This window comes from Chinchilla lanigera, unplaced genomic scaffold (genome assembly GCF_000276665.1).
Source record: "Chinchilla lanigera isolate Chin_1 unplaced genomic scaffold, ChiLan1.0 scaffold00050, whole genome shotgun sequence".
Lineage (NCBI taxonomy): Eukaryota > Metazoa > Chordata > Mammalia > Rodentia > Chinchillidae > Chinchilla > Chinchilla lanigera.
In genome coordinates, this window is record NW_004955451.1 from 11,800,511 (window position 1) to 11,815,823 (window position 15,313).

Below are 15,313 nucleotides of genomic sequence, written 5' to 3' on the forward strand. Positions count from 1 at the left end.
AAAAAAATTCTTCTCATCCCAGAAATCCTTGACATCTTTCCATATGAATGCCAGAAGTACTGAAAAAGATAACTTGAACTCAAGACTCAAGACTCACAGGTAGTCAAAAACAGGTTTTCACAAATTCATATTTCAGTTGTTACTTGTTAATTATTAGTAAACAGCCACAAAGCCCTAAAGACTAGTTCATCAATTCAGCATTAGTAGCTGGGCATGGTGACGCCCACCTGTAATCCCAGCACTAAGGAGGCTGAGGCAGGAGAATCGTTGCGAGTTCGAGACCAGCCTGGGCTACAAAGTAAGCTCAAGGCCGGCCTGAACCACAGAGCAAGACCCTGTCTTAAAAAGACAAAAAAGACAAAAAAAAAAAAAAATCAGCATTAGTACTGTATCTTTCACTAAACTGGAAAGGAACTGGAACAGTGCTAAAAGCACCATTGAGCTTCTGTCTATAAGCAGACCATCTACCAAGCCACACCCCCAGCCCTAAGGTCTTGTTCTTTATTCAAAGAGTAAGTCACTTAGGACTAGTTGTGTTTGAAATTCATGTTTTAGACTTCTAAAAAGGGGATATTGAGCCGGGCGTGGTGGTGCACGTCTATAATCCCAGCACTTGGGAGGCTGAGGCAGGAGGATTGTTGCGAGTTCCAGACCAGCCTTGGCTACAAATTGAGCTCAAGGCCAGCCTGAGCTGCATATTGAGACCCTGTCTCAAAAAGACCAAAAAATAAATAAATAAATAAATAAATAAATACATAAAATAAAAAGGGAATATTTCACATATATCCTGCAAATAACACTCCATAATCGGACACATCAATATTTCTGCAGCAAAATACATAAGCAGTTGTACTAAATGAGACACATATATATATAAACTGTAAGTGGGCTCAGGGACAGGTCTGGCACCAAACAAGTTACTAAAAAACTGAGATTTTCAAAAATGCCTTGTATTTGAAACTTGCAGAAAGAGGAATTGGACTAAGGCACCGATACTATTTCTGCATTTTTTTAACATAAAATCCACCTACCAACTTAGGTCACTTTAAAAGACATTACAAGTGCTGGGCGTGGTGGCGCACGCCTGTAATCCCAGCACTCTGTAATCCCAGCACTCTGTAATCCCAGCACTCGGGAGGCAGGAGGACCGTTGCAAGTTCGAGACCAGCCTGGGCTACAAAGTGAGCTCAAGGCCAGCCTGAACTGCATAGCGAGGCCCTGTCTCAAAAAGACAAAAACAAAAACAAAAGACATTACAAGTGTGAATATTTAACTTGGAAAGCTTCTGTAAGGAAAAAGACTTCCACAGAATTGAGCAGAATACCACTAGCTTTGCAGATATTTCATGAGTAACCGTTCCAAAAACGAGCAAAGACCCCAGAAAGAGTCACAGCAAATCGCTGGGATGAAAGGGACTCTTTAAGCCACTTCGTCCAATTACCCATATATGTCAGTCACTGACCTCTGACCCTGAACTACACATATATTGAATTACAACTGTTCTACAGCTCTGGCTATCCCATTGCCTGATGAGCGGCTTGGGGCACCCCACTAGACTTCCCTGTGCTCAAATGAGGGAGAAAAAAAGATGGTGTTCCTCTGTGACTCTTTAATACTAGCAAGGTGTTTTTTAATTTCACGAACTGCATTTTCTAGGCACTGCCAAACAAAGCAAATAACGGATGATGGTTCAGGAACAATAACCCTGGATGGAATCCCTCGCGAGTGGGGACTAGATCCCCACCACCCACTTCTCTGCTTTGTTGTGTCCCCACCTGGAAAGGAAGGCGGCACCACAAACTCCGCCTCTACGCCTATCAGAATTCCCATCCAGAAGGGCGGGGACCCGAGCCATCCAATCAGGGACCTGCTAAACCGCGCCCCCACGGGATAGACTGCCAAGCCTGGCGAATCAAGACAAGAGGGATCGTTCTCCACAGCCAATCGCAGAGTGCCGGGGCCGGACCCAGACACCGCCCCCGCACGCGGGGAGGTGACCGTTGAGCCAAACAGGCGGTGCCACCAGCCAATCCATATGCTTCGAGACGTTTCATCGGCCAATTAACAATAAGAACACCTCCGACCCAGGCAAGCAGAGGGCGGGAATAGTTGCAAGCATAGGCCGAGGCCAGGGTCGGGCCCACATTTTTCTGTCGGGTACGGCAGAAGCGAAGAGAGTGTAGCTTAACTAGGTTTAGGGGAGCGGGAAGTTGGAACCCGACCACGGTGAGGCGTGGCCAACTGCGTCACGTTGCTCCATCGACTGTTCTTACAAACCCGCCATCCCTCTTCTCCCATTTCTCACCTTCCTTCGCGGCATTGCCGGCGGCTGCGGCCCGACAGTTCCGATTCGGGCGGCAGCAGCAGCAGGAGTAACGGTGGCTCCGACGGGCTCCGTGGCGGCCTCTGTAGCAGTCCCAGCCCTGCGGACGATCCCAAGTGCCTCCTGCCTCTTAGCGTCGAGAGCTTTCTGCGCAGGCGCCGCGGGTTGAAGCGCTTTTTCCTTCACTTCCGGCTGGGGCTCGCGTCACGTGACGTTACGGGCCAGAGAGGGTTCTGGGGGTTCTCTCCTCTTGGTGAAGCTAGTGAGTGCCATTTTGGAATTGGGCAGGAAGTACCACCTATCGTAGAACCTTGGGCCAACCATTTCTAGTTAGGTGAGTGGCACCCTTTGTGGGCGTGGGGGTAGCCATTCTTGTGTAGGGCAAAATCTTAACAGTTGAAGTTAACGGTTTTCATCATTATCTGGGGCAAAATACCTCTTCCCGATCCTGTTAATTTCTGGAGTCAAGGAAGGAAACCTCCAGAATCCATCAGGTTGCCGAGGTTTAACCCCTTCGGTGCCTAATTGATTAAAGGACGTTTACGTTTCTCATATACACTCAAAAGTTGGGCAGGGGTATTTTGCACAAGAAACTTTGTGTTGTAAGTGTTATTCTTGTATCCAAAGGGTTCGGAACGGAGATTTAAGTTAGGAACAAAAGAGTGGCGATCGTCAGGAGGAAGTTTCCTGTCTGGTAGAGGAGACATTGTCCTTGCCGCGAGCGAACAGCAAGTAAGTTAGTTGTTCACGTTGCAGGAAGAGGCAGAGCCCTGCTCCAAAAACTGTACCTCCAAAGAATTCCCAGTTGAGCTCTGTGGCGAGCGCCCACCGCCTTGCCCCACTATGTGTGGGTTTCGGAAAGTGCGTGGTCGGAGGGGGTTGTTTTCTGTTTCTTGAATGTGAGGTTGCCTTACCAGCGACAGAGAAGCGTGGAACCCCTCTTAGCTCAAATGACTGCTGGATTCCAGATGGCTGCTTGAGCCAAGAGTTGGGGGAGGGAGAAAGAGGAAGGAATATTTTTAGTGAAGCTGGAGCCCGGAAAGGAATGGATATTTACATAATAATGAAAGGGCCTAGGAAGGAGAGCTTGGTCAAGAATATTAGGCCAGAAGAACCATCAGAAAAGACTAGAAAATGGAAAGCAGGCAGGGGAATTTAACCTCCCTAGAAGATTTGAGTGGAGCAAGGCGGGGCGGAGAGGGACGGGCTGGGATCCAGGAAGGGTCAGTCCCTAAATTAGGATCCTGGAGCCAACTTTTGACCTGGGGCAGTTAAAATGGAGATTTCCACCCGGAGCAGAGCTTAAAGGACAGAGCTGCTGAGGATAAACACCTGACTGATGTCCAGACAGAGGACTCTGAAAAGTTAAACGTTCCAGACCTTCAGCCAGCACTCACTCTCCTTGGGGAGATCCTGGGCCATTGTTGACAGAGGCAGCTTTTGTATTCAGTATGTAGCTTTTAGTGCTTCAAATAAATCCCTTTAATAACTTGGATTGAACTGCACATAACTTATTTGAAAATGGCCCCTGTTTCTTTTGTATCCCTTCAGGACACCTGCATTTAATTTCACTCTATTGCTCTATTACCTTGCACTTGCTGCTGTATTTGTGAGATCATTCTAGGATGTTCTCATTCCCTAACGTGGTAAGTGCTCTTACATTAAGAGCATATCTCAATTCTTCTGTATCATCCTACTAGTGCACTATTTATGTTCTACCCACAGTAAATACTTGCTGGTCAATTAGAATGTCATTACCATTTCCAACATTACAGATAATCAGCATTAGTTAATCTCCCACACTGCCTTCTCTAACATTGCAGATGACACTAAAGAGTTTACGGTTTCAGAGCTGGACATGGTAGCCCACACCTATAATCCCAGAATTTGGGAGGCTGAGGCAGGAGGATCACTGTGAGTTCCAAGACAGCCTGAACTGCATGGCGAAATCCTGTCTCAAAAAGACAAAAAACAAAAACAGCCAGGTGTGGTGGCTCATGTCTGTAATCCCAGCACTCAGGAGGCTGAGGCAGGAGGATCATTACGGGTTCAAGACCAGCCTGGGCCACAGAGTGAGCTCAAGGCCACTCTGAACTGCATAGCAAGATCCTGTCTCAGAAAAAAAATTAAAAAGACCAAAAAAACCCATGGGGAAGTACAAGGATGAGTAAGGTCCAAGGGTACAGAGGAGGAAGTAGTGGCTCATCTGGCAGGTTTAGGAAGAGTGAAGGTTCATGGAAGTGAAGCAAGGGTCAACTCTGTGGGATGAATTTTTGTCACTGGACGTGGAAAATAGGACTTTCCATCCAGGGGAACCGAGGTGAGGGTGACTGAGTTGGCATGGTAGAGTTGAGGTGCTTGCTAGGAAAAGCATAGGACTGTTGTTGGGTACCAGTTTGTGCACAGCCCTCAACACCCCGCTGAGTCAACTGGACTCCAGGTGGTAGGTTCACCCTCCCTCCTTTCCTTTTCCTCCTTCCTCCCTTCCTCCCTTCCTTCTTTTTTTTTTTTTTTTTTTTTTTTTTTTTTTTTGAGACAATCTCACTATACAATTCAGGCTGCTTTGAACTCACTATGTAGCCCAGGCTGGCCTGGAGCTCAGAGTGATTCTCCTGCCTCAGCCTCCTGAGTGCTGGGATTACTGCCCACCATGGTGGGCAGTTTCTGAAGGACTTGGAGCAGAGAGGTCCCATGATCAGATTTTCATTTTACAGATCCCTTTCTGGCAGGTGTTAGGGGAATGCTGAGAGTGGCAGGGAGACGCAAGACAAGAGACTGGCTAAAATGATAACCTTAGCCAGGGGTGAGGACAGTCGGATGAGCAGCGAATGTGAAGGCGATCTCTGTGCCCTTGTATATTTCCTTACCTCAGTCTGTGTCTTGTCTCCCAGTTACGTTTATAAGCTCCCTGGGGCTGGGGATATAGCTCAGTGGCACAGCGCCTGCCTGGCAAGTGCAAGGTCATGAGTTCGATTCCCGTTACCAGAAAACAAAACAAAGCTCCCTAAAAGATCTCTCAATTCCCTTTCACATGTTGCCGGTGGGATGTCAGATACCAAACACAGTTGTAATCATTCATGTTTTCTTCAAAGGCCTGGGAGCTCCTGGAGGCTGGGAACCTTGCTTGCTGGGCAACACTGTCTCCTGCTTCTCCCTTGCCACCTGGTGCCTAAAAGGGCTCAATAAACGAGAACTATCTGCAAGGTTAAGAAATGGAAACATGTCTGAGCCTTTTCAAGACAGTGTCAAATGCTGGGCATGGTGGCGCACACCTGTAATCCCAGCACTAGGGAGGCTGAGGCAGGAGAGGATCATTGTGAGTTCGAGGACAGCCTGAACTGCAGAGCGAGACCCTGTCTCAAAAAGACAAAAAAAAAATAAAGACAGTGTCAGGGTAGAAGGACTCATCTCCTAACATTTGAATAAAAGTGTTGGCCTAGTCTCTGTTGCTTTGGCAGAATCGCAGGACAATGGTTGCTCACATGGCCACAATTCATATTAAAATCTTTTCATTTATAGCTGCCTTAAAAATAGAGAAGAGTGGGGCTGGGGATTTAGCTCAGTGGCAAAGCGCCTGCCTGGCAAGCGCAAGGTCGTGAGTTCAGTTCCTGGTACCGGAGAAAAACTAAAAAAAAAAAAAAAAGAGAAGAGTGCTGGGTATGGTGGCACACGCCTGTAATCCCAACACTCCGGAGGCTGAGGCAGGATCATTGCGAGTTCAAGGCTAACCTGAGCTATAAAGTGAGCTCAAGGCCAGCCTGAACTGCATGGCGAGACCCTGTCTCAAAAAAACCAAAAAAAAAAGAGAGAGGGAAAGCAAGCACAGTGACACACACCCGTCATCCCAGCAACCAGGACGCTGAGGCTGGGCTACATAGTGAGTTCAAGACCAGCCTGAGCTATATAGCGAGACCCTGTCTCAAAAAACAGATAAAAGGGGCTGGGGATTTAGCTCAGTGGCACAGCACGTACCTGTGAAGTGCAAGGTCATGAGTTTGATTCCCTGTACCGGAAACAAAACAAAACAAAACAAAAATCAACAAAAAACATAAAAATAGTCAGCACAGTCATAATGGCCCCTCCTTTGTTCTCCTGCTGCATGTGGCCCTGCAGGCCTCCTAGCTTCAGCGCCCTTGTTAATGTGCCTTGTACCTCACCCTTAGCCCCCACCCCTAGCCCACCTGGGGGAAGTTACTGGACAGATCCCAACAGGCTCAGGCGCAGCTCCCCACCTCTGCAGCTGGGGTTATAAATAACTACCAAAGCTAAGCAATCAAATAACCACAGTTTGAAAATTGCTAAAAAAAAAATTAAATAAATAAAATCCCTCTCGCCTGCCTTGGGAGTAGCTCTTCTCCCAGCCCTCTTCAGCTCCCCTCCCTCCACCTGTCTTCCTCCCTTCCCTGTCCACGCCCCCTGGGGAGCTCTGCCTGAGCACAAAGCTGTCTCACGATGAAGACATCCTTTTCCATATTTGACGGGGCCAGAGCCCTCCAGGGCTGTAGTTATAGTTACATGATGTTGTTATGGCAGCAAAGGCCTCAGGGCAACATATGTTCCTCGGTGTAATTGGGTTTTCTTTCACAGACTGTCTCTCCCTGGGCTCTCCATGCCCAAACTCACTTAACCAAGAAGCCCAGGGAATTGTCATTATGGATGGGCCTTCATTTCCGCCCCCAGCAAAACCAGTTCCTCTTTACTCCCAAGGATGGAATGGATCCAGGAACCACAGATTGAGATTTTTTAGATTGCAGGCATGTTCCTGTATTCCTTGAACATGTATTTCCTGAACATCTGATACGTGCTAGGCATTGAGCTGGGAGCTGTAAGTGCAACGTGAGGAAGCTGGCGCTGTCCTTCTGTCGACTTAGGGCAAGTGCGTATGGGAGAGGGTGGGAGTATAACTTTCACCAGCCCTCAGCCGCCTCGATCTTTTCAAAATTACTAGCACAGTGTCATAACACAAAATAAATTTTTGATCTTTTACCTTACCATTACCACAAAGCAGGTTTTTTTATGTAGTCTTCCAATTATTCTCCACTTGTATACTTTTTCTTTTTTTTGAGACAGGGTCTCACTATGTAGTTCAAACTGGCCTTGAACTCACTATGTAGCCCAGGCTGGCCTCGAACTCTTGCCGATCCTCTTGCTTTGGCCTCCCAAGTGCTGGGATTACAGGTGTGCGCCACCATGCCTGACTCTCTTGTTTTTATTTATGCATCTTAGGTATTGCTTTATTTCTTTCCTCCAAAACACCCCTAGTTCAAGGATTCCAATTTAAGATCTTGTTCCCAGAACTAAGTGTTACTATTTTTTTTTTAAATCTTGTGATACTGATAAAAATGAAAATTGTACCTCAAAACAGTTTTGATTTTATTTTTGGTGAAGATATACTCTAATCATCTGTATGTTTCTTTTTCTGTGAAATCCTACTCATTGCTAATTTTGCCAGTGGGGTCTTGATGTTTTTCTTTTAAATTTGCATGAGAAAAGGAAAGACAGGGAAATGCTGTGTGCAAGGCACCTTCAGTTACAAGGTCTATGTTACAAAGAAGACAGGACATTCACTTCATAATTGTTTCTCTAATATTTTTGGCTCCCTGTCATCCTTTGGCCTCTCAGTTACACTTAGTGGTGAATTCTGTCAAGTAAACATGAAAACTGGACGTGGTGTTGCACACTTGTAGTCTCAAAACTTGAGAGGCTAAGGCAGGAGGATTGCTGTTGAGTTCAAGGCCATCCGGGGCTGCAGAGTGACTTCAAGGCCAATCTAAGCTACATAGCAAGATCTTGTCTCAAAACACTTAAAAAAATAAATAAATAAACATACCGCTGAGAAAGTGAAACTTGACCACAATGTGTAGATAATATATGAAGATGGAGAAGTAGCCTCTGCTTTACCCCAAAAAGTGTTGATGGGCCACTTGGAGAGCCATAGTCATCTGGGCATGGTGGCTCATGCCTGTAACACTAGCACTCAGGAGGCTGAGGCAAGAAGATTGCTGTGAATTTGAGGCCAGCCTAGGCTACATAAGCGAGTTCAAGGCCAGCCTATACTATATAGCTAGACCTTGTCTAAAAAAAAAAAAAAAAAAAAAAAAAGCCATCGTCAGCTGGGCATGGTGGCACATGCCCATAACTCTAGCATTTTGGGAGGATGAGGTAGGAGCATTTTAATTGCCCAGCCTGGGCAATTTAACAACTTAGCAAAACCTGTCTGAAAATAATTGTTTTAGCTGGGTGTGGTGGCGCATACTTGGGAGGCTGAGGCATGAGGATCGTTGTAAGTTCTATGCCAGCCTGTGTTACATAGTGACTTCAAGGCCAACGTGAACTAAAGAGACCCTGTCTGAGTGGGAATGTAGCTCAGTGCCCTGGGTTCAAGCTCCCATTCTGGGGAGGAGAAGTGCTGCTATACTTCGTGGCTCTAAGAACCATGAAGAGAGTTCTGTAGATACCACTTTTCTGGTGAAATGGGAGGAACTAAAAATGTTCCCAAGCCAGCCAATCGCAGGAGGATAAAAAATGACCTTCTATTCTGCCATTTGTAAAATTCTGCCATTTATTTATTAAAAGAAGCTTTTCCAGGAAAGGGGACTAAGGATGGGTCCCCCTGAGTCATTGACACATGTTGACCCAAACTCCCTCATGACTGACTGTATCCAAATGTGAATCAACTGGCCAGTGTGAAGGATGCAAGCCGCAGGGAGCAAAAGCATTTCCTCTACTCACCACAGACGAGCCCGTACCCGAGCCAAGCCCACGCCCCAGTCTCCCAGGCTTGCTCTCGCCAGCGGAGGTTACTGACCCCAGCCAGTCTCAGGGCTTGAGGTTGACTTTCTTGCCAGTCTGGAAATGACTTGAGGATGAGTGGGCACCTGGTCATTTTGTTCCTGGCCCAGCCTTGCCAGCAGATGTCACTACACCAAACCACATGCTCCAGAAGAGATGTCTGGGAGCAGAGAAAGGGCATCAGGAAGGCTGAGTCCAGACCCCCCTTCTCCTGGCACCCACCAACAGCCCTGCAAACTGAGAAGGATGGAAACATACAAGAGTACGATGGCCCAAGCTCCCAGGGCAAGCCCCAAGCCTCTGGGCAGAATTGGAGCTCCTTCTCCAGCGGCCTCCTTCCCCAGATCGGGCGTGGAGCACAGCTGCTACAGGAAGCAGGCAGGGCTACCAGACCACTTTGTGTGTGTGGGGGGGTGCACATGATAGGGTTATCTAGGACAGGAGCAGGGACTTTCGTCTTGGGGTTGTTCCAATGCCTCTGTGAAGCTGATACCTCGGGCAAAAAACTCCACCCACCCTCCACCCCGTGACAGAGGCTGTCCCTTGCCTGAGGGCTGGAGGCTGGGGCCGATCCATTTGTTGGGGGAAGGCCCTTCACTGCCAACCAGGCGTTGCCACATGGTACCAGGACAGCAGGAAGACTCCTAGCAGTTCCAACTGTCATAACTATTCCTTCAAGACAAGCAGAAATGCGGTACCTGAGGGAAAAGCCACTTCTGGCTCTCCCATCAGTGTCCACGGTGAGGAGAAGTGTGAATCCTTTTTTTTGTTTTTGGGTTTTTTTTGGTCTTTTTGTTTAGTTTTTGTTTTTTGTTTTTGTTTTCTGTACCGGGAATCGAACTCACGACCTTGTGCTTGCCAGGCAGGTGCTGTGCCACTGAGCTATATCCCAGGTCGTTTTTGGTCTTTTTGAGACAGGATTTCACTATCTACTTCAGGCTGACTTTGAACTCACTTTGTAGTCAACACTGGCCTCGAACTCACAGCGATCCTCCTGCCTCAGCCACCTGAGTGCTGGGATTACATGTGTGAGCCGCCACGCCCGGCTACAAGTCTGAATCCTTAGGAGCCCTGCTGGTCCTGCAGTGAGTGCTCTGGCCAGCCTTCTGGCCCGTCCCACTCAGCCCTGTGCTCAGCCCCTTGCTGCAGCCTCAGAGGTCTTCCTGCACTGTCTGAGGAGGCACGGGTTCCTTCTACCTCAGGGCCATGCCATACACTCTCTCCTCTGCCGGGCCTGTTCTTCCCTGCTGCTTGCTTCACCTCTTTCCATTCATCTTGCAGGTGTCAGCACACATGTCATTTCTGCCTGAGACTTCCGGACCAGATCACAGTCCCCACCTGTACACTCTTGTCCCACCATTCTCTTCTTCACAGAACTTACCTCAGTTTGCAGTTGAAGAGTCATGTGTGTGATGCTTGGGTTCTTTACTTTGTATTTCCCTCAACATATACCCCAGATGCTAGGTCCCATGAGGACAGTATCCACTTTACCACTGCATACCCAGCGCCTCTCAGAGTGCCTGGCGGTATTGTAAGAGGAGCTCATTAGCTACTGGATGTATGCATGAACTCAAGTGCAGAAATGCAGGAAGTTAGTTCACATAGTGTGACACACACTCATAGTATTTGCATACGAAATACAGCACCTAATTCTGGTTACTGTACCTGCTAAGGAAGACATATCAGAGTCCAAAGAAAATCTTCCAGGGGCTGGGGATTTAGCTCAGTGGCACAGCGCCTGCCTGGCAAGTGCAAGGTCGTGAGTTCAATTCCTGGTACCAAATAAAAAAAAAAAAAAAAAGAAAAAACAAAAAACCGAAAATCTCTCAGATTGGTCAATATGGAGGTTACCATATGAGGCAAATGAAAAAGATTATGGAAAGATGGAGGCCGAGGTTATGATCCATGTGTATGACATATAAAGGGGATAGATTGCAGATTTGTCTACCAAATCCCAGCCGTCATTGCAAAGGGAAGTCATTTGAAAACCACCCAGCAGTCTCCCCAGAGAGAGAACACCATGCGCTACTCACCTATATATCCCCCCCCCGAACTTAGCATGATGCCTGGCACATTGTAGGGGTTCAAAAAATGTGTGTTGAACTATTTGGTTGTTAAAGCCTTAAGGAGATAGATTCAACCTAGGGATAAGGTAGTGTGCAATTATTCACTTGGGAAACTCCAGAGGCAAAAAAAAAAAAAAAAAGACAAGTATGAATAGGGTCGAGAAGAGTTCCTTTACATGTATAGACAATAGCTACACAATGGACTGTTTCGGGGACATTAGGGCTATTCAAGGCCCATCCTTTGACCTTTTGAGACCATCCTTATGAAGAGCAGTTACCACGAACACTCACAAAATGCATCTTGTTTCCACCCACAGAGGCCAAACTCTAAACTGCATAAATCACTGACCATCTCACCCTAGCCCAGATCTCATTGCCATCACCTTCTCTGCCCTCTGCACCCTTGGGCACAGGGTCCATTGGTCCCTTGGGTGTATTCTGCCCTGTTTCCCACCACAGAAAGGAAAATCCCAGGAGGTGGTGCCCTTCAGTCTGAAGTAAAACTGGCTGCATCTCTCAGGGCAACCAGTGCCTGGACCTGGTATTCCTGAGGCCGCAGCAGGGAGGCCATTAGCCTCGCTCCCAAGAATCCCTGCAACCAGCACCCCTGGCATTTAGCCTTCCATCCCTGGCACTTAACCCCCGGCCCCATAAGAAGGGACCTTTCAAATAGTTTTTCTTGGAGCCATGGAGGGTTCAAAAGAATTCTTGTACATTAAAAAAAATAATAATAAATCCTCCCAAAACAAGAGCTAGTGAGCTGCTTGCTCAACCTCTTATTTCTTCCCTCTCCCAGCAGTGTGGAGCTTAAAGAAAAGGTTGAAGATTTGCACTTAGATGCATTAGCCTTATTCTAGCCAATTCCACCAGAGTCACACAGGTTGGTAAGAGAGTCCTGGGCCCCAGGAAGGGTGAAAGCTAGATCCTGGCTCACAGCTGGCCTGAAGGCACGGACCTCAAGAAAACACGTACCACAGTGCTTGGCTTGACTGTGGCATGCCCCTGCTTCATGGAAACGCATCTCAGGCCTTTCCCCTTTGGCTTCCCACCCCACACCTTCCTGCAGCCTGTAAATCAATGAGTATTAAGGACTGCCAGGAGGACCCTGCCCCCATGCCTGCTCCGAGGCTCCCTGCCAGGCTGCAAACTAAGCACTGAGAGAGGAGAGAATGGGCCGCAGGCAGGGGTGCCCATCACTTAGCGGCCAGGGACAGCGGCTGCTGTCCTACGGCACTCTGCCAGGCAGGGCAGGGGACGCAGCCCGTGTTTTCTAGCATAGGATAGCACAGCCCGCCAAGAGGTCTCCTCCTTTGGCTGCCCCACCCCAGAGTTGGGGAGACAGAGTCAAGGGCTGAGTCCTTTTCTCTTTTCATCATTTTGTGGTTACAGAATTAAAGTACATTTCTGCTCCTGGGTAGATTCTTACGTCCTGTCCCGTCAAGTCCCACCTGAGGCCTCCTCTAAGTGGCTTCCCTTTCGATCCCCAGGAAGAGCTTTCTCACTCGCCCTGACATACTACTGGTCTTTCTTTAGTTTCTTCTTTTCTTTTTTTTGGAGGAAGGATCTTGCTATGTAGTTCAGGCTGGCCTTGAACTCACTATGTAGCCGAGGCTGGCTTCGAACTCGCAGTGATTCTCCTCTTGCCTCAGCCTTCCGAGTGCTGTGATTACAGACATGTGCCACCACTCCTGGCTACTACTGGCATTTCTTAAGAGTCCTGGCAGGCTTTCTTAAAGGTCAGCAGCACCCTGCTACCCCCTTTCATTTTTTTCTGCTTCTCCTTAGTGAACCCCCCCCCCCCCCGCCAATCTCCTACATGTCTCTCCTTCCCTAAGGTAGGAAGCCCAGAGGAAAGGGAATGCATTTGTCTGCATGCTAGCTAGGGCAGGCAAAGATGTACTAATGCCTCTGTGAAATTCACCTCCCATTCTAGGGGCATCTAGGCACCGCCAGACTCACCTCCATTATTTCTTTTCTTTTGTTTTCTGCTTTTGGTACCAGGAATCGAACTTACAGCCTTGTGCTTGCCAGGCAGGTGCTGTGCTGCTGAGCTACATCCCTGGCCCTTCACCTCCATTATTTCTGAGCAATAGAGACACAATCAGTTTCAAAGACTTCAGGGCTGGGGAAGCAAGCAAACTGACTGTGACATACCTAGTCTGGCCTGTGTTCCTAACTCTGACTTCTAACCTCTGGGTCCAGGAGTGGACCTCCAGGTCTGAGTCCCTTCAACTGAGACATTGAACACTTGAGTGGTGATTATGCAGTCTTTTTTTTTTTTTTTTTTTTTTGTCTTTTTGAGACAGGGTCTTGCTATGCAGTTCAGGCTGGCCTTGAACTCAGTTATGTAGCCCAGGCTGGCCTCGATCTCATGGTGGTCCTCCTGCCTCAGCCTCCCTAGTGCTGGGATTACAGGAGTGTGCTACCACGCCCAGTTTATGCACAGTCTTTGAAAGCAGGCCCTGTCACTTCTAACTACTATATGCTCTGTAGCCCATTCTATAACCTCTCTCTGAAGGTTAAACCTACTGTATGTGCTGTACAGAGAAATCATGGAGGAAAGTAGGGTAGTTTAATGCAGCATGTTTGCAAGCTGCTTAGCTTATAGCAAGTACATACCAAGTGGAAATCTTGCTCTGTGCTGTGACGTGGGGGCACATAGTCTTCCTTCTTTCCTTCCTTCCTGGAGCTCTGAAGTTACTGTCTCCACAAGTGAGGGGTACTCCTTGAGCTTTTGGAGGAATGCAGACCTCCCCCACAAACACACACGGGTTCAGAAACCCCAGAGTTTCTTACTTGTCTGGAAAGAATTCTGGATCAAGTGTTTTAGGGCCAAGAAGTTGACACAATTGGTGTCTAAACCTGAACTTAGTATTCAGGACCAACCCTCAGGAAGCCAAAGAATTAGATGATACTTTGGGGTGGGGCTTCCGGGGAAGGTGCCAATTTGTGCAATATTATTTATTTTATTTATTTATTGTCTTTTTTTTTTTTTGGTCTTTTTTTTTGAGACCTTTGTGAAGTTCAGGCTGGCCTTGAGGTCACTTTGTAGCCCAGACTGGTCTCGAACTCACAATGATCCTCCTGCCTCAGCCTCCTGAGTGCTGGGATTTCAGGCGTTTGCCACCACGCCCAGCTATTTATTGTCTTTTTGAGACAGGGTCTCGCTATGCAGTTCAGGCTAGCCTTCAGCTCACTTTGTAGCCCAGGCTGGCCTTGAACTTGCAGTGATCCTCCTCCCTCAGCCTCCTGAGTGCTGGGATTACAGGAGTGTGCAACCACACCCGGCTGTGATATTATTTTAGACTGGCATAGAAGAAGCAAGGCCAGGGAGCTTCTTAGCCCAGCAGAATACAGGCTAGTTTGTAGATTACCACCAGGCCTTTGCCAAAGTCGAATGGAAGGTGGGGTCACAGAGGCCACTGGTGGAATATACTGGAACATTCTAGGCCCTTCCCTCCTAGAGAAAAACTCAAGGCTTTGAGCCATCAGGGGCTTCCAGAATTGGATTCAGGTTCTGTACCCTGTACATGCACGGCAGAGAAACTATCCCCTCTGCAAGGAACACTCTTCTAAGGCGCCACCAAGCTGCCGAGTGGGAGGAGCATCAATCCAGCCTTTGGGGACTTTTTTGTTAGATTTGGCTGCCAAGGCCATTTTGTTGAACCAGAGCCATCTTGTGGAATAGATGTGTTGGGTACAGGAAATCCACAGGAAGAGCCTGGAATAGACCTCATTCAGTCAGGACTGAAGTGTTGGCCAGGATGTAACCAGCCTGATTTCTTCAGGCGGTGGCAGATTTACAGAGATGCTAATGTCAGAGACCCTCATTGGTGGCACCCCTGCTAAACCCCTATACCTAATTCTCTGTTTATAATTCCCTTTACTTAAAGAGGAAGCACCAAATGATTTTTAAGAAAAGAAGGGCTGGGCTGGGGATTTAGCTCAGTGGCACAGTGCCTGCCTGGCAAGCGCAAGGTCGTGAGTTCAATTCCCGATACCGGCAAACAAACAAACAAACAAAAAAAAAAAAAAAAAGAAAAGAAGGGCTGGTTTGCAGCTCAGTGGTAGAGTGTTTGCTGAGCATGCATGAGGCCCTGGGTTTCATCACCAGCACTGCAAAGAAGGAGGA

General features: G+C 47.8%; 1 protein-coding gene and 1 long non-coding RNA gene across 4 annotated transcripts in view; one reads left to right on the top strand and one right to left on the bottom strand.

Annotated features, from left to right (window-relative positions):
• Positions 1-2,482, bottom strand: part of Kat7 (K(lysine) acetyltransferase 7) — a 32,792-nt gene extending 30,310 nt beyond the window's left edge. For both annotated transcript variants that reach the window (XM_005394198.2, XM_005394197.2), the window contains exon 1: positions 2,306-2,482. In XM_005394198.2, the coding sequence (XP_005394255.1) occupies positions 2,306-2,320 (15 nt within the window). In that variant the 5' untranslated portion in view covers positions 2,321-2,482. The remainder of the gene's footprint in view (positions 1-2,305) is intronic.
• An 83-nt stretch (positions 2,483-2,565) lies between these two features.
• LOC102020871 lies at positions 2,566-3,823 on the top strand. 2 transcript variants are annotated; one of them, XR_001235944.1, is made up of 3 exons: positions 2,566-2,657; positions 2,951-3,055; positions 3,595-3,823. It is a non-coding gene; the product is annotated as an uncharacterized LOC102020871 (long non-coding RNA). The 2 variants fall into 2 exon arrangements; XR_001235943.1 differs by having other exon boundaries at positions 3,623-3,823.
• The last annotated feature ends 11,490 nt before the right edge of the window (positions 3,824-15,313 follow it).